The sequence below is a fragment of the Eptatretus burgeri genome, chromosome 2 (assembly GCF_056783735.1).
Source record: "Eptatretus burgeri isolate ZD-2024b chromosome 2, Ebu_testis_v1, whole genome shotgun sequence".
Lineage (NCBI taxonomy): Eukaryota > Metazoa > Chordata > Myxini > Myxiniformes > Myxinidae > Eptatretus > Eptatretus burgeri.
In genome coordinates this window covers 149,012,624-149,036,481 of record NC_140962.1, presented here as the reverse complement: position 1 = coordinate 149,036,481, position 23,858 = coordinate 149,012,624, and the positions used below count along the sequence as shown (strand labels likewise).

The 23,858-nt window shown below is 43.0% G+C and overlaps 2 protein-coding genes and 1 long non-coding RNA gene across 4 annotated transcripts in view; 2 read left to right on the top strand and 1 right to left on the bottom strand.

The window, feature by feature from the left end:
- The window catches only part of LOC147033509 (E3 ubiquitin-protein ligase TRIM7-like), a 1,095,521-nt gene that overhangs the window by 756,459 nt on the left and 315,204 nt on the right, over positions 1–23,858 (top strand). The gene's annotated exons all lie outside the window — the stretch shown is intronic.
- On the top strand, positions 7,664–16,284 carry LOC147033517 (uncharacterized). Its single transcript, XR_015051582.1, has 2 exons — positions 7,664–8,249; positions 13,981–16,284. It is a non-coding gene; the product is annotated as an uncharacterized LOC147033517 (long non-coding RNA).
- Positions 22,134–23,858, bottom strand: part of LOC147033515 (E3 ubiquitin/ISG15 ligase TRIM25-like) — a 52,690-nt gene continuing 50,965 nt past the window's right edge. For both annotated transcript variants that reach the window (XM_085855500.1, XM_085855505.1), the window contains one exon: positions 22,134–23,669. In XM_085855500.1, the coding sequence (XP_085711626.1) occupies positions 23,146–23,669 (524 nt within the window). In that variant the 3' untranslated portion in view covers positions 22,134–23,145. The remainder of the gene's footprint in view (positions 23,670–23,858) is intronic.

Sequence of the window (23,858 nt, the reverse complement as noted above, 5' to 3'; positions counted from 1 at the left end):
ATAATCAAAACAAGTAAAACCAAACGGAATGATCAAAATCATCAAAATGGGTAAAACCGGACAGAATGAACAAAGCCATCAAAACGAGTAAAACCAAACGGAACTATCAAAACCATAAAAAGGAGCAAAACCAAATGGAATGACCAAAATTGTAAAAACAGGTAAAAAACAAACTGAATGAACAAAATCATTAAAACGATCAAAACCAAATGGAATGAACGAAATCATCAAAACAGATAAAATCGGACGGAATGAACAAAATCATCAAAATGAGCAAAACCAAATGGAATGAATGAAATCATTAACATGAGCAAAACCAAACTGAATGAATGAAATTATCAAAACGAGCAAAACCAAATGGAATGAACGAAATCATCAAAACAGATAAAATCGGACGGAATGAACAAAATCATCAAAATGAGCAAAACCAAATGGAATGAATGAAATCATTAACATGAGCAAAACCAAACTGAATGAATGAAATTATCAAAATGAGCAAAACCAAATGGAATGAACGAAATCATCAAACCAGATACAATCAGACGGAATGAACAAAATCATCAAAATGAGCAAAACCAAATGGAATGAACGAAATCATCAACAGGAGCAAAACTAAACTGAATGAATGAAATTATCAAAATGAGTAAACCAATTGGAATGAATGAAATCATCAAAATTGGCAAAACGGTATGGAATGAACAAAATCATCAAAACAAACAAAACCAAATGGAATAAACAAAATCATCAAAATGAATAAAATCATCAAAACAAACAAAACCAAAATGGAATAAACAAAATCATCAAAATGAACAAATGCAAACGGAATAAACCAAATCATCAAAATGAACAAATGCAAATGGAATGAACGAAATCATCAAAACGGGTAAAACTGGGTGGAATGAACAAAATAATCAAAACAAGCAAAAGCAAATGGAATGAATGAAATAATCAAAACAAGTAAAACCAAATGGAATGATCAAAATCACCAAAATTGGTAAAACCGGACAGAATGAACAAAGCCATCAAAACGAGTAAAACTAAACGGAACTATCAAAACCAGAAAAAGGAGCAAAACCAAATGGAACGAACTAAATTGTAAGAACAGGTAAAAACAAACTGAATGAGCAAAATCATCAAAACGAGCAAAACCAAATGGAATGAACGAAATCATCAAAACAGATAAAATCGGACAGAATGAACAAAATCATCAAAATGAGCAAAACCAAAAGGAATGAACGAAAGCATCAACATGAGCAAAACCAAACTGAATTAATGAAATTATCAAAATGAGCAAAACCAAATGGAATGAATGAAATCATCAAAATTGGCAAAACGGTATGGAATGAACAGAATCATCAAAACAAACAAAACCAAATGGAATAAACAAAATCATTAAAATGAACAAATGCAAACGGAATAAACAAAATCATCAAAATGAACAAATGCAAACGAAATGAATGAAATCATCAAAACGGGTAAAACTGGGTGTAATGAACAAAATAATCAAAACAAGCAAAAGCAAATGGAATGAATGAAATAATCAAAACAAGTAAAACCAAACGGAATGATCAAAATAATCAAAACGGGTAAAACCGGACAGAATGAACAAATCCATCAAAACAAGTAAAAGCAAACGGAACTAGAATGGGCACTCGGTAGAACGCATACCTTCGCCTCCGCTACTTTTTGTTCTTGGCATGAGAGTGGGGGGAACAGAACACTGAACATTTTGGTGTTGGTTTCATGCAAATCGGTTTTGATTTGACCGGGTTATGACAAAAACCGCATATTTTGAAAGGTCGTGACCCCACTGACCTTTGACCCCCAACCGCTAACAAGGGTAATGACGTAATTGTGTCATGTCGCCCATCACAAGATTGGGCAATGAATTCTGAACATTTTGGCATCGGTTGCATGCCAATTAGATCAAAATTGACCGCGCTATGGTAAAAATACGAATTTGACCTTTCCGTGACCTTGACCTTGACCTTTGACCCGATCGCTCCCAAAATCTAATCAAATGTTCCTTGGATAATAACCCATCATCCCACCAAAGTTCAAGCGATTTGGTTTAATATTTTCTGAGTTATGCGAATAACAAACAAACACACACACACACATATTTACAAATAAATAAATAAATAAATACACAGCGACCAATACGTCACCTTTCGCAGAATGCGAAGGTAATTAACAAAACCATAAAAAGGAGCAAAACCAAATGGAACGAACTAAATTGTCAAAACAGGCAAAAAATAAACAGAATGAACAAAATAATCAAAACAAGCAAAACCAAACTCAATGAATGAAATTCTCAAAATGAGCCAAACCAAATGGAATAAACGAAATCATCAAAACAGATAAAATCGGACGGAATGAACAAAATCATCAAAATGAGCAAAACCAAATGGAATGAACGAAATCATCAAAATGAACAAATGCAAAAGGAATAAACAAAATCATCAAAATGGAGAAATGCAAACGGAATGAACGAAATCATCACAACGGGTTAAACTCAGGGAATGAATAATATAATCAAAACAAGCAAAAGCAAATGGAATGAATGAAATGATCAAAACAAGTAAAACCAAACGGAATGATCAAAATCATCAAAGCGGGTAAAATCGGACAGAATGAACAAAGTCATCAAAACGAGTAAAACCAAACGGAACTATCAAAACCATAAAAAGGAGCAAAACCAAATGGAACGAACTGAATTGTCAAAACAGGTAAAAAACAAACTGAATGAACAAAATCATCAAAACGAGCAAAACCAAATGGAATGAACAAAATCATCAATATGAGCCAAACCAAACGGAATGAATGACATTATCAAAACGAGCAAAACCAAACTGAATGAATGAAACCATCACGATAAAGCGAAACAAATGGAATGAACGAAAGGAAAGTAAAAAACTGTATGTACAAAAATGTTGCACATCTCTTCAGGAAATTTTCTCTATCACACACAGGTACTAATTTTTGGAATGAATTACCATTAGACATGAGAAAGAAAAATTTGCGACAATGCTTCTGTAAATCTCTTACAGAGTACCTAATGAGAGATTCATCATCATCACACCATTTGAAAACCTTTTTCCCTGAGCAGGGGGTCATCATTTTGAGGGCTCCAATCATGGTACCCTTTCTTGTGGCAATGTTTTTATGGCCAGATGCCCTTTCTGACGCCAACCCTTTAGTCACCTTCGATCCTGCAGGGATAATTACCAGTTTACTGGTGCTCATTGTGCCGACCTCCAGAAAGATGACAAGCTGAGTCAACCCCCCTGATGCAAACTCAGCGGCCAGCGAACTCAGAACCACAAGGATCCCAAACCACCGCCTTAACCATTGAGTCACACCAGGCTCATTAATGAGAGATTAACTGTATGTTACTATATCAAACCGAGTAATCACGGTTAAGTATGTTTAAACTATGTACGTAAATAAATGTTTAATATAACAAGTAGTTATTTGTTCAATATTTAAGTACGAAATAAATTTATATATTTGTTGTGTGAACATTACAATCATTTATTTTTTTTACCAGAAATTAAAATGTTTAAATGTTTAGGTACCATACCCAATGAGCATTTAATGCTATTTTCTGGTTCCTATTATTTAATCGATTTTTTTTTGTCACATAGCATTGTAGACAAAGTATTGTTGATTTTGATGTGGATAATAATAAAGTTCAATTTCAAGTTAAATTATAATTTATTTATATATTGGAGAATCAGTTAAGCTAAATAAACAAATAATTATTTGTTTATTTAGCTTAACTGATTCTCCAACTGACAACCTCCAATTATTTACGAAGTATTTATTTAATTTTACCATTCCCCTCACTACATTCCACCTTGATATATTTATACACACATTACCATCTGCACTACTAACAGTTACCACATTCAATTGTTCACACACACACACACACACACACACACACACACACACACACACACACACACACACACACACACACACACACACACACACACACACACACACACACACACACACATTAATTATCTTTGCATAGAGAGTCAAGGCTTAGGACACAAAACGGATCAGAAACAATAGAACAGAAGGAATAGTAGAGATGGGGAGGGTGGGACACCAACAGTAGGATTGAAGGATACAGTAGAGGGAGACTTGGATAAATAATGGGGTGAGGAGGAATGAGTGGTTAGGGAAGGATGCATGGGATTCATAAGATGGATGAAGAAGCAAACTCTTTGGAAGCAAAAACTGGAAATCAAGAAGGAGGTGGGATTGGAGGGCAGGGATGGGGGAGGGAAAAGTTTAATGGGGGAACAAAAGGTAATGGTTTTGGATTGAGGATGTTCTGAGATGGTAGTGAACAGCTCTCTTGAAGACCTGCAGGGAAGAATGAAATTGAAGAGAATGAGGAAGTTGATTCCACAGGTGGGGAAAAAGAGGAACGAATGAGTGGAGGTGGCAGTGATTCTGGATTTTTGGAGTTTCACTAGAAGAGGGTTGATGTTGAACTGCGTGCACCCTGCAGATGCCTGGTGGTGGTGGTGGTGGAGGGGGTACGGGAGGGGGGTTGTGGAGGGGAGCATGGAGAAGGTAGAGGGTGCAAGACCAGAAAGGAGGCAGTAGAAGACAGAGAACACCGACTTGTCTCGTTGTGAAGGTGATAGGCTCATCGACTCAGCCTCATCGTGAGAGATTCCAATGATCTTAAAGGGAATGGTTTCCACGGTGTTAAGCTGAGCAAGGTGTGAGTCAGTGTTTCCAGCCCAGAGGAGAGAGTGAGACTCCATCAAGCTGTGAATGAAGGCCTTCTAGTTGGATAGGAGTTCAGGAGGGCCAAGGAAGGAGTTTGTATGATGGTGGATGCTCAGTCTAGGAGAGAAAGAGAAAGAGAAAGAGAAAGAGAAAGAGAAAGAGAAAAAGAGAAAGAGAAAGAGAAAGAGAAAGAGAAAGAGAAAGAGAAAGAGAAAGAGAAAGAGAAAGAGAAAGAGAAAGAGAAAGAGAAAGAGAAAGAGAAAGAGAAAGAGAAAGTGAAAAAGAGAAAGAGAAAGAGAAAGAGAAAGAGAAAGAGAAAGAGAGAGGGAGAAAGAGAGAGAGAGAGAGGAAGAAAGAGAAAGAGATAGAGATAAAGAGAGAGAGAGAGAGAGAGAGAGAGAGAGAGAGAGAGAGAGAGAGAGAGAGAGAGAGAGAGATCGTTGATGTAGATTATGAATAGAACTAGGCAAAGAACACTGATATAGGGCACTCCAGACTTGACATGGAGAGGAGAAGGAAGGATTCCATTGAGAGCCACACATTGGCTCCGAGAGAAGAGGAATCAGCAATCCAAGAGTGGAGTTGGCTTTGCCATCGGGTGAGAGTTTGGAGAGCAAGGCAGGATACCAGACTATATCGAAAGCTCGAGATGTGTCTCAGTGATACGGAACCGAAGCTAAAATGGGTCAGGTTTAGTTCTAGCCAAACCTGATCAGTTCCAGAACCGGTTGCTTGGCAAGACTGAACCCCACAAGGAAATTGAAAGAATCGCTTTTACTTTTTTGAAACAAGTTACTTCTCAATGATGACAGGCAATCCATTGAGAGATTCATTTCATTTTTATTATTGTTATTAAACTTAACATGTAATAAAGATCAAAAGCCATTTTGCTGTAAGAATAGGATTGATTCCGACAAGTCAGTCATTCTTCATGTTTGACAATCTCTCCGAGAGAATGAATTTCAGTGTTGAGAAGAGCTATTCAACACATACTGACTCCAGTGCAATGCTGACATGGTGTGCGCAGCACCATGGATAATATCAGGGAAATGTGGAATTGTGCTGCTGTAAACTTTCAATTTTTCCCAAATTTTCGATGGGCAAACATGCTTGATCGAATGAGCTTTGAAGTTCAGCAACTGAGTTCCTCAGTGTGTCACTGCCAACATCACAGATGGTTCTCCTTCATTCTTGCTTATCCAGGAAAGCTTCAAATTCATCTTCCTCACACAGTTTGTCTTCATTCTTGCAGCTTGCAGCTGTCCCTTCTGGTTTCTGATCTTCCGTTTCTTCCTTTTGCAAGTCATGCTTCGTCATACAAATAATCATGTTCTTCAATCCTTCCTTTCCAGGATAATGAGGATCAACTTAGACCCAAGCCAAAAATAATGTTTGCCTTCAGAGATACTTCGCTTCTTTCCATGGAAGTTTCGATATTGCCAAACATATCATTATTTTTTTGGAGAATTTAATGGAGATTTTATCAATATTTGAGATATTCTCCCAAAGTCCAACCAGGTCAGGTCAGGTATGGAAGCATGTGCCAGAACAACGTGTCGCTGCATCCACTTTCCGCCGGTACTCCAGGGGCCTCCGTCTGGCCATCCCCCAGGCAGATGCCAGGCCCATCCCCATCTCCTTGAGATGCCGGTCAACCTGCTGCAACCACGAGGCACGTGGTCGGCCCATTGGCCTCCTCCACTCATGAGGCTCCCTCGCTGAAAGAATCTGGTGAGCAGGATCAGCGTCAGGAAAACGATCCACATGTCCATACAGCCGCAACTGATGCTCATGGACCATGCAGGTAACAAATCTCATCCAAGTTTCTCTCAGCAACCGCTCGTTGGACACAAAATCTGACCAGCGATAGCCAAGGATTCTCCGAAGAGACCTGGTACCAAGGAATTAAGTCTCCGTCTCAGAACCTTGGTCAGAGTCCAAGTCTCGCATCCATAGAGCAAGACTGGAAGCACCAAGGACCTGAAGACTCGGACTTTCTTCTTCCCGCACAGGTACCGGCAGTGCCACACCCCATGATCCGGTGAATCCATGACTCCCCAGGCCTGACCCAGATGTCTATTGACCTCTTACTCAGCCAGCAGAGACATGAATATCACTGCCAAGGTAAGTGAATCTCTCCACAACCTCAACGTCCTCACCACAAACAGGCAAAGACAGGACAGCAGCATCCAAGATGTCATTGAAAGCCTGGATCTTAATTTTGACCCAAGAAACCCATAATCCCAGTGGTTCCGACTCCTCATTCAACATCCCGAGGGCCCCCAAAAGGATATCTAAAGTCTCCGCAAAGATGAAGGAATCAGCTGCAAAATCAAGGTCCGAGATCTTGACATTCCCAAACGATGCACCGCAACTTGATCTCTCCGACATCCTCCCTAAAATTCAGTCCATACAAGTGCTAAAAAGTGTGGGGGCCAGTGCACACCCCTGATGAACTCCAGTAACAACTGGAAATAAGTCAGAGATGGTACCACCACACTTCACAGCACTCTGAGTACCAGAGTAGAGTTCAGACATCAGATCGATCAGTTTTGGTGGCACCCCACGAAGACCAAGAATCCTCCAGAGGACATCCCGATTCACTGAATTGAACGCTTTACAGAGATCAACATAGGCTGCAAGCAGCCCCTGCCGAAACTCTCGTCTGCGTTCGGTGAGGACACGAAGAGCAAGGATACGGTCAATCGTTGACCTCTTTGGTGTAAAGCCTGACTGCTCTGGACGCTGGTGCTCAAGCAGATGGTGGCAAACCCTATCAAGAATTATCTGAGCAAAGACCTTGCCCAGCACTGAGAGCAGCGTCACCCCTCTGTAGTTATTGCAGTCTTGGCGATCACCCTTCCCTTTCCAGAGAGGGACAACAAGGCCCCTCTTCCATCAATTGGGATGATGCCTGTGTTGGGGAAATTATTACTCTCTAGACAAGAAACCTTTGCCTCAGTCTGAGTAGGTCAAAGTGTTTGTGTTTTTCCTCTACTGTTCTACTATTTAGTTGTTAAGGCCTACCACCTACTTATAATCTTGTCTTTCTTTGACACTTTGGACATTGCTTGGGTTTCTGAAAGTACAAGGTGACCGGGCTGATAAGCTGTGCATTCTGTTTTTGCGATCAAAGGCCTCTCTGCTTATAAAATGGAATGGATATATGGGGAGGGGAGAGAATGACTTGAGGGGGAGCAAATAAATGGTATAGAAGAAAGAACTCCTTGTGGACATTGATTATTACTGGACTTCTGTGGTTTATTTTATCCCGATACATGCAACACTGAGTCGGCTAGACGTTGAATCCTCGAGGAGGTCAAGATCCCTCAACAATCAAGAATCCTTTCGATCACGACGCGGTTCGAGGGTAGAAATCCACGTCAGTTGGTGCCGTGACTCGGATTCGAATCGGCGTTGTGCGGCGCTCGTGACCGGAGGTGCTTAATCTGCCGGAGGCAGTGCCTGGAGGAACGACAAGTGCTTGAGCGAAGGTAAGCAGGGGGGGTTCTCCGAGGGTGCGATTTATTTTATTCTGTGATTTTAGAGTGAATTTAGCGGTTGTGATTTGTGTGATTTTAGAGATGGGAAATAGAAATTGTAAAAGGAAGGAAAATGGGTATACCGAGGAAAATTGTATTCAAAAACCACGGAGAGGTACATGTGCAAGAATTATGTTTGATAAGTATGGGCCTGAAGCTGTGAGAGACATGGGGAAATGGTGCAATTGGACCAAAAATAGTCGATTACCCTTCCCTGAGAATGGAACGTTCGATCACGAGTGTTTAGACAATTTAAGAAAAGTACTGGAAGTGAAAAATAGTGACAAAAAGGTCCAGAAGCAGGTGAACTGGAGCGTTTATATAAATTGGATGAAGGAATGTCATGACAGAGACGAAAAGGCACGGTTGTTAAACCTGAAGGGTCAGCTAGACCAATTAACGAAGCAAATGCCGGTGAGACTTGAAAATAAAACCAAGAGACAGCGAGCAGTGGCTGTCAGATTTGAGGATGAAGAAGAAGACTCAGATACATGGCCAGAGTGCACAGTTCCGATAGCACAACCGCTCGAGGACGAAGAAGCGGGAGAGACAGAGGGAGATGATGCCACAGGGCAAGGAGAGGCTCAACGGGGAGCCAGGCGAGTAATTAAGAAAGAAACAAGAACACAAAGCAAAAATAAAGTTCCTCTTGCTGACAAGGGTAAAATACAAACTCGATCAAAAAAAATAATGTCAGAGACCACGAAGGACGGAGATGATGAGGCACTCATTGGCGCGTTTCCATTGCGAGATTACCCAGGTGCAAGGGAGGTACAAGCGATATATCGTCCGTGGGGCTCTGAATTAAAAGCCATCGTAAATGAGATGCCGAAGATACGGGAGAACCCAAAAAAATTCCAGGCGGAACTACGCGTGGTGGTGGCATGTCATCAGCCAACATATATGGACATGGAAATATTATTAAAATTAGTGGTACCAGAAGGGTTACTCCGACAATTGAAACAGGTCGCTGCATGGCCAGATGAAGCTCCTGGAGACAGGGAGGAGCTCAAAGAACATATTGACACCCTCATTGACGCTGTCACAGAGGTGGTAACACTTAAGACCGACTGGGCAAAAATACAGGTGTGCAGGCAACGCGCTGGCGAGGACCCATTGGAGTTCTTAGAGCGTTTTCGGGGTGTATACCAATGTCACTCTGGACTGAAAGAAGAGGGGTACCATTTGCTCATGTCTACCTTAATGGTTTGACGGCCAAATTACAAAATGAGATAAAGCGAGTATGTATTGGTTGGGAATTAAAGGAAGTGAAAGACTTGATGGAATATGTAACGCATTGTAATTCATTGTTGAAACATCGTTCTGACGAGGAAAACGAATCAACATTAATGCTATCCCAGGTTCAAGGTCAAGGTGAATGCCCCGGGGAAAGGAATGTGAGATATAATTCACAAAACCGAGGGCAAACCAATTACCGTCAGAGACCAAAATACAGAGACCAGCGCAGAGATTTCTGTTATACATGCGGAAAACAAGGGCACTGGGCTAATGAATGCCGAAATCGTAGAAACAGTCGAACTTATAGTTCGTATGAACCGGTAGAACAGAGACCAGCGGCACAATACAGAGATGAAACTCGCAGACACTCCACGCCTCCAGTGAATGAAAATCCATATTATAGACAGCAGGAAAGATGGGGAACACAGTTTGAGCAAGCTGGTTCATTTCAACCCACTGCACCTCAAACCGAATTCCCTCCTCCTCCTCCTCCAGCCTCGTTCCCTCCTCCTCCACCCTCATTTCTTCCTCCTCCATCTCAAGGTTCATTTCAAACCCAAAACCCATTCGTTTTATGACAAAGAAAAGAAGCGACTTCGTCTGAGTTACCCTTCCTGACTTTGAAACCATGTGACGAACCGAAATTGACTTTGAAAATTGAAGGCCAAGAGATTCCTTTCTTAGTCGACACAGGAGCGACCAAATCTGCGCTCAGAAGGAGTGATTTCCCAGACGCCCCGTTATCGCGAGAACGAGTAAAAGTAGTGGGAATGTCGGGAGTTGCTAGTACGATTCCACTGACAGAGCAGCTCCGGGTGGAAATTGGACCATTGTCTGCAAACCATGCATTTTTGATGGCAACTGATACACCAATTAATCTGTTGGGGAGAGATCTGTTATGCAAGCTGAATTGTTCAATTAAGTGTACCCCTGATGGTGTATATTTAGAAATGCCTCACGAATCACACATAACTATGATGAATTTATTACAGGAAAATACAGAAAATCTTGTATATCAATGGACTGTGATTAATTGTGAAGCATTTAACCATTTGCAGGAATATTTATCACATTTGGAGAGAAACGTACCCGAGGTGCTCGATTGGGTGAGTAAACACGGCATGGACAGACGGTACTTACAGACTCGACTACATTGCATTGCAGATTGCAACATCAAGGGAAAAGATAACGTCTATGCGAGTGAAACACTCTCGAAATTACACCAGACCTTTGACTTAGTGTTGGGAACAATTTGGATTGGGAAGCAAGGAATTGGCCTGGAGGTGCATCTGACGCAGGAACAATTAAAATTGTGGAACCAACCGTCCAGTGTTACACCACATGTTACTTTAGTGATTGCAGAAGGTTACCAAGAAACGGACATTGGTCACATGGTAACCTCTTTGAAAAAAGCATCACAAGCGACTTTGATGGAATCGAGCCAAGTAAACGGACTTTGGAAGATCGGGGAACAGGGATTCTGTTGGACAGAATGTCAAGGATCAGCAAAAGCTGTGTTTGAGGTGGTCGATCTCTCAGAATTAAATGGGTCAGGAAAATTACCTGAAATACTCGAACAAGTCCCGACTTGTCTGTGGGCAACACATGCCAACGATGTCGGCCAAATTAAAAGTATGAATCCAATCAAGATCACTATAGATCCAAAAAAGAAACTGCCTCGAAAACCGCAATACCCTTTGTCTTCAGAAGCAGAGGTAGGAATTGCTCCTGTCGTGGAAGCGCTATTGAAACAAGGGATAATTATTCCCACTGTTAGTCAATGTAATACACCGATCCTACCTGTGAGAAAACCTGGGAAACCAACGTGGAGATTCGTACAGGATTTGAGGGCAGTGAATGATGCGGTAATTCCAGCTTTTCCTGTAATTGCAAATCCAACTACCATTCTATCAAGCATCCCAAGTAACACTACCTATTTTAGTGTTGTGGATCTTTGTTCAGCTTTTTTAGTATACCAATAGCCCAAGAAGTACAGTTTCTGTTTGCATTCACCTACCAGGGAAAGCAATACACTTGGACTGTATTGCCCCAGGGTTATTGTGAAAGTCCAACATTATTCTCGAGGGCCCTCAAAGACGACTTGGATGATGTAGTTTTCCCTTGTGGATCCACACTGATTCAATATGTTGACGACCTGCTGATCTGTTCAGCGTCAAAAGACGCATGCGAACGAGATACATTGACATTGTTGAGGGCCTTAGCCAGGAAAGGACACAAAGCATCGAGAGCTAAATTGCAATTTTGCCAAGAAGAAGTGAAATATTTGGGGCATATTCTGAAGGGAGACACAAGACGCATCTCCCCTGAACGTATAGCGGCAATATTAAACCTGCCCAAGCCAACTACTGCTAAACAGATGAGGTCTTTCCTCGGAGTGACCGGCTATTGCAGACAGTGGATACCAGATTATGCGGCCTTAGTGCGCCCCCTGGTGGACATTGGTTCGGCAAACGCGCCCAGCCCACTTGCATGGACACAAAATGCAGACAAGGCTTTTGTAACGTTAAAACAGGCTCTTTCTTCGGCTCCCGCTCTGGGTTTACCAAACTATGAAAAACCTTTCCATTTGTATGCATGTGAGAGACAGGGATTCGCACAATCTGTGCTGACACAGAAGCACGGGAATAAATTACGGCCTGTTGCATATTATAGTACTAAATTGGATCCGGTAGCGCAAGGATTCCCCCCTTGTCTCAAGGCAGTAGCAGCCGCTTCGCTCGCGGTGCAGGCGACCGAAGCGCTCGTCGCGGGAAACACTTTGATTCTCCTGGTACCGCATGCAGTGACAGCTGTATTGTTAAAAACGAAAACACAGCATTTGTCGGCTTCAAGAGCAACAACATACGAACTCTCACTCACAGCACCCACGAACATTACGATTAGGAGATGCGCACCGCTGAATCCTGCTAGTTTGTTGCCAGGAGTACAAGATGGTGATCCTCACAATTGTGAAGAGATAATCGCCCACACGTGTCAACCCCGTCCTGACTTGAAAGACACACCAATCCAAAATTCTGAATTGGTTCTATATGTCGACGGCTCATCATCGCGTGCACCTGATGGATGTTTATTAACAGGCTACGCCGTTTGCTCTGATCACGAAGTAATCGAAAGCGGGAGATTGGCTGAGAGCTGTTCCGCGCAGCAGGCAGAACTGTTCGCCCTCACTCGTGCATGCCATTTAGCCAAAGGCCAAATAGTGACAATCTACACTGACTCCGGCTATGCCTTTGGTGCTGTACACGAATTCGGAGCACTCTGGCGCGAAAGGGGTTTTATAACGTCATCAGGTACACAAGTAAGGAATGGAACATGGATTGCGAATCTACTGGAAGCAATACTTCTGCCTCACCAAATTGCAGTGGTAAAATGTGACGCCCACACTGGGAGATCTGATGATGTCTCACGGGGAAATGCCAGGGCAGATGCAGCTGCAAAATCTGCTGCCCACACCAGAGCTCTTTTAATATCACAATGTGTATTGAGACAAGAGGCAACACCGACCATTGACGATATAAACACTTTGCAGACAGCTGTCAGTGCTAAAGAACGAGATTTGTGGATACTGGCTGGATGTGAATTGGATAATGAATCCAAATTATGGAGATCATCTGATGGTCGTGTGGTGGCACCAAGAGCTCTATTACCTTGGCTCGCCCGATTGGCACATGGGGCCGGGCATACTAGCAAAGGCGGCATGAGTGCTTTAATTGGGAGACAGTGGTTTGCCCCGGGGTTTAGTCCAATTGCAGAACAGTATTGTAAGACATGTCATATTTGCCAAAAACATAACCCAGCAAGGGGGTGGAGATGGCCCCAGGGGTCATCCAATTCCATTCGGACCTTTTGTTCATATCCAGATGGATTTTGTCCAGTTACCAAAATGCTGCGGTTTTGAATTTGCGTTAGTCATCGTCGATTTGTTCACCAAATGGGTTGAGGCTTACCCTTGTCGGAAAGCAGATGCCATTACTGTGGTTAAACTGTTGATGAAGGATTTCATCTGTAGGTTTGGAATACCTTGTAGGATCTCCAGTGACCAAGGTACTCATTTCACAGCCGAAGTGGTGAAAGAATTATGTCGCGTATTGCAAATAAAGCAACATTTCGACTGCCCGCATCGTCCGCAATCTGCGGGGGCAGTAGAGAGGCAAAATGGATTCCTGAAGAATAAACTGGCCAAGATTTGTGAACAAACTGGATTAAAATGGCCAGATGCTCTGCCAATTGCTCTCATGACTATGAGATCTACCGCAAATCGAAACACTGGCTTATCTCCGCATGAGATTCTGATGGGAAGACCAATGAGATTACCGAACTCACCTCCTTTGACTATAAAAGACATGAACGTGCAGCAAATGGACGACACGTTGCTTACGTTCTGTGTCTCTCTGAATCATGCTGTAAGAACTTTTATGCACAGGTGAAACAAGCTCTGCCAGAACCAGCCACATCTGATCATCACAACTTCAAACCCGGAGACTTTGTTTACGTGAAAATTTACAAACGGAAGAACTCTCTTCAGGCACGTTGGTGTGGGCCATTTCAAATACTGCTAACTACCCATACAGCTGTGAAGTGTAAAGGAAGAGCAACATGGATCCATGCCACACACTGCAAACTGGCACACGGCAGAAAAGAACCCGAGGAGAACATTGCTTCCTGATAACTTTAATGATTCTTTCCATTGCAGGATTATTTGTACTACTAAATGCAAGTTGTACAATGTGTACTTGGCCTGTTAATCCGATAAGTACTGTCTGTGATCAACATTATTTGCATGTTCTTTGGAGATGGGCCTATCAGACTACCCACCAAACTAAGCCTAGGGCATTCAGAGACCAAAGAAGCTTAACGAGCAAAGTGGGTTCACCACATGGAATAAACACTTATCTGGCTCTTTCTCGTAAACACGCGAAAGCTTTTAATAAAACCAATTGCTGGGTTTGTACTAAGATACCTCATTCAGCAGTTACTGGGATACCGCTTCTGGCTATACCATTCAATCTGAGTGAATGGTGTGGGTACTGGGCAAAGGAAAGAAACTGGGATAAACAAGATAATAACCTTGACGACCACATCGTTACCAATGGAAATGGAAATTGCCTCCGACAACGAAATTTCAGTAACTGGTTTTGGCCAAATTTTAATTTAAGTAAAATGCCTCCACATTTTATGGTTGAACGGGCAACAGAAAAACCCGAACTATGCTTGGTACAAGAGGCATGGGGAGAAAGAAGATTAGGGAATTCTGAATGCAGTCATTATGTTTATGAAAATCACACGATGGGACCACAAGTCGCTTTAAATAATACCTATTTCGTGTGTGGAAATCGAGCATACCCATGGCTTCCAGTTAATTGGAGTGGATCTTGTTTCTTGTCATTCATTTTGCCACATATGCGCCTGTTATCTAAGTCACCTTTTGAGCATTTGAAACGGGGTAAACGGGGTTTCACGTCTACTGAACTGTTCTTCATGATTTTAATCCCTCACTACGGTGTTGGACAAACGTCTGTGGGATTGGCAGAGTTAGCTGCTTCGCTTGAATTATTGGCAAATAAAACTGCTCTCGGCATGGTTGATATCAACTCGGAGGTCGTCGCCCTACGTGCAGTTTCAATGCAAAACCGAGTTGCGCTCGACCTCATTCTCGCAGCTCAAGGAGGAACGTGTGCTGTAATTAACTCTGAGTGTTGTACTTATATCCCTGATAACTCGGAGAAAATCACGAACATAGCTGACAAGATTAAGCAAGAAGGAGCCAAGTATCACAATTATTTTACGAAAGATGGGCTTTATTCCTGGTTTGAAGGGATTTTTGGAGGCTGGGGAACTACCCTATTGCATTGGATTTCCGTTGGGTTATTGTGGATCATCATTGTAGTGGTGCTTGTTAGATGTGCAACAATTACAATGCCGGCATTGATTGTTTCTTGTCTAAAGAGGAATACTGCTAAAAAGGTGATGGTGGCCCAAGCACCACCCTCATACCCTGGTTTTGACACTGAGTCCTACGACTCTTTTGAGATAGAACCTGAACTTGGAAATCCATAAGTAGCGCAAATGAATGTGTTCAATATTCACGGGAATTGTCAATCCACTCTTGCTCATCTGCTTTGTTCCCGAAATAGGTTGTCGAAAATCAGCTGTGCAGCCCAACGGGTAGCCTTATCTTCTATCGGCCTAGGGGCCTACCGGAACCTCAACCAGGTCCGAAGCTGTACAACCACATGAAGCCACCTGGCTTGCGGGACAGGAAAGGCTAAGGGACTGAGCTCTACGATGGGGAAAAGGGGGGATGTGACTACCCAAGAAAATGGGCACACTCAAACGCAAGAGAGAATGCATTTCCAAGTGAAGAGAAAATATATATCGTTAAACTTAACTAGTGTTGCCTTATTAGGCAACAAGGGGGGAGTGTTGGGGAAATTATTACTCTCTAGACAAGAAACCTTTGCCTCAGTCTGAGTAGGTCAAAGTGTTTGTGTTTTTCCTCTACTGTTCTACTATTTAGTTGTTAAGGCCTACCACCTACTTATAATCTTGTCTTTCTTTGACACTTTGGACATTGCTTGGGTTTCTGAAAGTACAAGGTGACCGGGCTGATAAGCTGTGCATTCTGTTTTTGCGATCAAAGGCCTCTCTGCTTATAAAATGGAATGGATATATGGGGAGGGGAGAGAATGACTTGAGGGGGAGCAAATAAATGGTATAGAAGAAAGAACTCCTTGTGGACATTGATTATTACTGGACTTCTGTGGTTTATTTTATCCCGATACATGCAACACTGAGTCGGCTAGACGTTGAATCCTCGAGGAGGTCAAGATCCCTCAACAATCAAGAATCCTTTCGATCACGACGCGGTTCGAGGGTAGAAATCCACGTCACCTGTGTTCCAGATAGAGCACAAAACTGCATGCAACGACACGAGTGCAGCATTTCCAACAGCCTTGAGAAGTTCAGCATGGATGCCACAGATCCCTGGAGCTTTACCCCGTTTCAACCGGTTCACCGCAGCCCGTGTTTCCACAAGCGAAGGTGGACCACAGTTGATTGGAGGGTCAGCAACAGGGATTGTAACACCCTTGACGTCCAACTGGACAGCTGGGGGATCAGCCTGGTACAACCGCTCAAAATCACCGGCCCAGCGGGCCTTCACTTCAGACTCCTCTGTCAAGAGCCAACCACTCTCTGCTCTAACTGCAGTGCTCCGAGGGATGGGCTTGGATGACTGCAATGCGCGAATTTTCCTGTAAGCGGGACGAGAATCACCTGTCCACAGGTGATGCTCTACCCCCTCACAGATTCCTCGCACATAGGCCTCCTTGTCCACCCTTAGTGCACGTACAGTTTTATGCCTCAGCTCCCTGAACAGCTCAGCTCTGCCATTCAGCCTGGCCCTGCGACTCTGGTCAATGGTATCCAGTGTCCCTTGAGAGACAAAATTCTTCTTTACCCTGTGGTGAGTTCCAAGACATCCACCGGCAACATCAGGGATGGTGGTCTTGAAGGCACTCCACAACTCTTCAGGACCCCCCAAAGCACCCAGACACCCCAAGTGTCCACTCAGCCTGTTCGCAAACTCCTCAGCTACTCTCTCATCCTTGAGCTTGCCAACATCCAGCCGAGGCTGGGATGGTAGCATTCTCCAGGATTTATGGTGCAGCTTTAGAGTTGCTACAACAAACCGGTGGTCAGTATTGAGGAACTGAGCACTCCGGTAGACCCTGCAGTTCTGGATCATCCTCCAGCGACCGTCAACGAGGACATGGTCAATCTCATTTGTCACACCGCCAGCATTGGAATACCAAGTCCAGTGATGAGCTTGTGGGCGCTGAAACCATGAACCAGCCACCCTAAGTCCATGACTTCTTGCAAAGTCAAGGAACTTAGTGCTGTTCTGGTTCGTAGTTCCTGACCCATGGGGACCAACACATGTCTCATAACCATCCCTATCAGTTCCAGTCGATGCGTTGAAATCCCCCTAGACGAGAAGTGTATCTCATCTGGGGCACTGATCAACCACAGACTCGAGCATGGCGTAGAATGCATCCTTCACGGTGAGATCACTCGCCTCAGTCGGAGCATAAACAGAGACCAGGGAAATGACACCTAAGGAGTGACGAATCCTTAGTCTCATAATACGCTCGTTGACCAGTGTTACCTCAATTATCATTGGGGTCAGCTTATTGGACACAGCTACCGCAACTCCTTGGGTATGGTAACCATCAGAGTGACCAGACCAATAGTAGGTGTACCACCATTAGGTCGCCACAATCCGGTCTCCGAACCTCAGAGAGAGCTGCAATACCGATGTCCAAACGCTTGAGCTCAGATGATGATGGCGACAGGTGATCATCCTCTCTTAGGGATACGACATTCCAGGCACCCACCCGAAGGGACCGCCTAAGGTTAACCCAAGGAGACCACCGTCTGGTGGACGACACCTCAGCACCACTCCGACACACTCTCCGCTATCTGACCCGGGAATGTTGCCCCGTGGTTTCCCTCCCATCATCAAAGATTGGGGGTCCCGAAGGCTTTGCCCCAATCCCGTCATCCGGTGAGCTGCCCTGCGAAGGGAAGCTGCACAGGAGGTACTCCCACGGAGTGGGATTTCAGATTTTTTTTGCGCTTGTGTGTTTTGCGGAATGAAGGGTTTTACAGTGGCCGGAGTGCAAATCCTGCCACCAACCTCCTCATAAAAAGTAACCCAACTTCAAGAGGACGTCCGCAGACACAGTTGGGCACTAGATATGGATGGCCATTGGCTCACAAGGAGCTCGTCCGCCCTTTGACAGGTTTTGTTTTTAATCCTGCTGGGTGTCCATATCCAAACACCCTCCTCACCAGAAAACCTAGTGGGGGAGACGGTTTAGTCGCCGCCAACCCGAGTATGGAACAGGTTAGTACAGGTTTACATGGTACCTGTAGCGGGTCACAGATCTAACCTGACCTGACATATGTCCAACCCTTTGCCTACAAATGAGTAGTGACATTTTGGGGATGCTTTAGGAAAACATGTCGTTGTTTTATGGAGCTCCAGACCGATGCAGAAAGAGGCAGTTCCTGACTCCTTGCTCTCTTTTCCGAAAGCTAAAAGCCTCCTGAGCATCACATATAGACTTGACCATCTCGTCTCTTTGTCAGAGCTGTTCCTTTCTTCACCAAAGGAAGCAGGTATGGTGTTCTGACCTTGCGAACAACCTGAGGACCTTTTTAAGATCACGGCTTGTGTTGACCTTGCATTCAATTCATCTGTGATAGATAATCGAAGAGTTTAAGAAGCTCATCGCATCTTTTCAATGCACACAGAAGTGACAGATTTGTCAACCCCATGGACAAGAACAATAAGGCCAGGGTCTTCTGCCCAGGTCTCCACCTCAATTTCAAAATCCATAAGAGCTTGCTGAATTTCCTTGTGGCTCAGCCTCCAAGTCCTGGTTATCCTCCTCTTCTTCCACATCTTCCTCCTTGTCATTGTTTAAAAGTTTAACTGTCTTGATCATATTTTGAGCATTATCCACACGGAAGCTCAAAATATTTAGCTGCTGTATTTCATAGTCTGTTAGAATTTTCTGGACGAACCCTTTCAGGTCCTCACTCTACTCTCAAGTTTCCTTTCATTGTCTTTCACCGAAATAGTCTTCACACAGAGGAGATTCGATTCTTCTCATAGTCTTGGATGTTGGTCATGAGGTACGATTTCATCAAAAGAGTTCCACAGTCCATCTTGACGAAGATAAGCTTTCTGGTCAACTTTGTTATGACACACCATCTGCAGCATTCCCTTCCTGAGTCCTTCAGGATCAATTTCAACAGTGACCTTCTATTTTGTGAGGAACCTTGCGATCATAAACTGCGGCTGTCGGGGATGTTCCAGTCATGAAGAGGTCGGAGCAGGATTGGCAGCTTGGCAAACTGCTGCATACACAGGGTCATGGTGCCACTTCCGGATTTCACAGGGGGTTCCTAGAGTTCATCTCCCCAATTCTTTCCTTCAATATTGCTCACTGTGCAGAGCAAAAACTTGTTTTCCTCATTGGAATGAAATAAATCGAAAATTTGCTTTATTGAGTAGTGAACGCCATCACGACGTGTCAAAAAAGCTGAGTAGTTATTTGCCACTGATGGGCGATCCATAGCCGCAATGTGGAGCCCAAGCGGAACCAGGAACTTGTATGTTTTTTTTGGCGGTTCCAGTTCTGGGTTGTGGTCTTCTAAATTTAATCGACAGTTTTAGATTCTGGTTCAGTTCCACATCCCTGATATGACTAGAAAGATGACCCTGATCTCATGTCTGACATTGAGGCCCTCCATCCATTGTTGGGAGAGTAGAAGCAGAGCATTTCAAGGTAGTGTTACTTGGTCTGAAATGACACAGGTGATCTGAGATGAGGCCATTGGAGAAAAAGCAGTATTTCGTTTCCACTGCAATTATGGATTCCATAACCTTTCTGTTGATTGGAAGTAAGCCCAATGGTCTGTAAGCAACGTTAAATGATGATTGGTGGGAAGCAAAAATTTATTCATTTATGTCAATATAAAATCTAAAATTCTAAGTCCCACTTTTAAGCGACAGCGAGAGACTGCATCCTTGTTAGTCCCCTCTTGGTTACACTGGAGGGGACGAAAGGTTTGCTCTCAATCTGTCTGTCCATCCCACCTGTGGTTTTTTTGAATTTTTTTCCCCAACCCTTCAACATGTTCAACTGAAACTTGGTACATGGTTTTATTTCTTAAAAAAAATTCTAAAAATTGTCAATTTTCATCTGGTTGATATGAAATCTGAACAGGATTTTCATATCAACTCATTGAAAACAACTACCTATTATTTTTGAGGTCAACATGTGTGAAAAGGTCAACATAGGCTACATTTCTGAAATCCTCAATTTTCATCTGATAAACTTGAAATTTGAACAGGATTTTCATAAAAATGATCATCATGTGTCACATGGTCTGGCAGCCATATTAGATCTAAGGGAAAATCTTTGAAACTCTCCATGGGAGAAACCGCTTAACCGATGAATGCAAAATTTAACTAATAGATCAACTACCCATAGGAAATATGGCTTGATAAAGATGTCATCATTGGTCATGTGGTCTAGCAGCCATATTGGATCAAAGAAGAAAAAAACCCTGAAAAAACAAAAGTTGGTTCGCACCAAGTCCTTCTCAACACTGCATGAGGTATGAAATCTATGAACACCATCTAGTTATTTATTTAATTATTCAGACAAATTGATGAGATTGGTCCCGATCATGTGTTCTGCTGGAACTGCCCATCAAATTCCACCCTTCAATCTCCTTCATCATCTGTCACCCATCACTTGATAGAATAGATCTTCACATTGGTTCTACCTGCACTTCTGGTACAACATAATTCATATCTCGCAAGATACCGTTTAATATTCCATGTTACTAAATAGAAAAGCGTTTGTGAGATCACCAAAACGAGAAAAATATCCATTACTAATATCTGATCGATCTGAATATTTACATTAAAATTCTCATCAAGGGTCCATGACTTGTTATCCAAAGGTTAGTGTCATTTACCTGATGTATTCACCTGGGGATCAATTTCAGAAGAAAAAAAAATTCAGATAAAAAATGGAAATCTTACAAAAGTCATTTTCTGTGTCGGTCTGTTTGTGTGTGAAATTCTACTGAATGCAAACAACTGGGCCAATTGCCACCAAAGTTGAACATGGTCTACTTGGACCTCCTGTTGAACATGGTCTACTTGGCTTCTTTTTTTTTTTTTACAACCATGGCTAATGATGACATCACAAAATTAAATTCTAATTTCATAATTTACAAATTTATAGTGGCAGTTTGTGACCGCCACGTGACCCGTTCCCACCCCCTCCCAACGGTTTGTAGGTGTGGCCTTGACATGACTCGCTCCCACCCCACAACGATTTGTAGATTTTGGCATTGAAAAGACCTGTCCCCACCCCCTTCCCCCCCTCTCCTCCATCACCCCCCAAAGGAAAATTTGATTTTCTCAAAACCTCGACGTCACATTTCCCTCCCGAGTTGAAAGCGTTTTGTCGAAGTTTTTCCTTTCGAGAGCAATTTAAAAAGTGAAGATATCTTTCTGCCTTGGATCATCATCATACCTGGCACAGCCTTTGAATTCAAGTCCGTTACGAACTTTCCGCTCCAACTCAGCTTTGCAATGTCCATTACGAACAGTTCGTTGTATCACGAGCTACACTGGTAGTCGGGTGTACCAACATCTGTATGTAATGTTATGTATATTGGTTGGGAGTGAGGAGATGGGTGGGGGGAAAGGGGAGGAGGGGTTGAATTAGTGGAATTAATTAAAAAGAAAACACTCCACATGTGAATCGCGTAGATGTTATGAATCGGGTACATTACACTGCGGTTACTACAACCACTACTAAACTCAAGTTAAAAAAGTTATCTTTAAATGAACAGAACATTTGAAAAAGACGAAGCAGAAGAGAAACAAGATGAAGAATCCATTTTGTATCATGAGTAGAGTGAAGAGTTCGGGTTAAAGTTCATTTCCCATCAAATAAGACAAAATGAACTTGTTTCATTTTATAAACTTTATTACACAGAAATATAAACATTGATCAGTAATCACATCGTCATGCACAAGTAAATTATTTTCTTGATTTGAACCCAAAATAACCTTCACTTTGTATTTCATGAAATAAACTTTCATCACAAACTACACGGAATGAATGAAATCGTCAAAGCCGGACGGAATGAACTAAATCAACAAAAGGAGAAAAAGCGGCAACATTAACAAAATCATCAAAACAAGAAAAACCAGACATAATAAACAATCCAATCCAATCCATTGGGACTGTACTCTCAACAGAGCGTCGGTGCTCCCAAAGCAGCCTCCTGAGCTATTGGGCACAATCCTGGAGGGGTCACCACTCCGACGCATGACACTCAAATGGCTCAATCATCCCAGCAAGTTGGTACCCATTTTGCCAACTTTGTAAGGATGACAGGTTGAGTCAACCCCACCTGGTTGTAATTCAACAGCCAAACGGGATGTGAGCTCACAACCCTAGAATCCAAAGCCCACTGCCCCAACCATTAATCCAACATCAGGCATGAGCCGAATCATCAAAATGAGCAAAAGCGGACAGAATGAACAAAATCATCAAAACAAGCAAAACCAGACATGATAAACAATCTGATCCAATCCATTGTGACCGTACTCTCAACAGAGCGTCGGTGCTGCCAAAGCAGTCTCCTGGGCTATTGGGAACAATCATGGACGGGTCAACACTCCGACGCAGAACACGCAAATGGCTCAATCATCCCAGCAAGCTGGTACTCATTTTTCCAACTTTGGAAGGATGACAGGCTGAGTCAACCCCACCTGGTTGTAAATTCAACAGCCAAGAGGGATTTGAACTCAGGACCCCAGGATCCCAAACCCACGACACTAACCATTAAGCCAACACCAGGCATGAACCGAATCATCAAAATGAGCAAAACCGGATGGAATAAACGAAATCATCAAAACGAGAAAAACCGGATGGAATGAATGAAATATTCAAAATTGCAAAACCAAACTGAATTAAGGAAACATTCAAAATGAGAAAAACCGGACGGAACCATCATTGGGGTAATAAACCCCAATAGCGGGTTTAACGGGGTCCATGAAGTTCCCCCTGAACACGTGCAGGACCCGCGAGTCCCCGAAACACGTCAACTCTCCCGCCTCGCAATCCAAGAAGAACCCAAACCGTTCAGGATCCCCTGGCATGGACAGGAGGGTCCCTTGATTGTTGTGCCATGCTGAGTATTTATGATTACGTTTCCATAAACACCAAGACTCGTGATTCCCTCCCAGCCCGCAACCTCTCCCTTTCCTCCTCATCGAGTTCAAACAGATTCCGATTGCACACAAACTACTCAAACTCACATCAACCTCCCAGTAGTGATGACTCGAGGAGAAACTCTCAAAGGAAACAACTTGATACGAATAATCAAACCGATCAGGATGTTCCGGGTACAGATGCTCAGTTCCAGTTAGAGTCGCTGTCCTGAGGTCTGGGGAGACCTTGATCCGTGGATGTGCAGAGTTTTGGTCTAGACTCAGGGTCCGTCCATCTAGGGACATGAGACGGGGTCGCAAAACATTGTTAGGCAAACGGACAGAAACACAAAAACACATGAATCTCTTTTTATAACCTTTGGGAATCAATGTTATCCACACAAAAACGTATATTGCAACAATCTGTTTATACCCACTTTAATTTTTATTTAAATCTTTTTATACCCCCATTTTTTTATACCCAC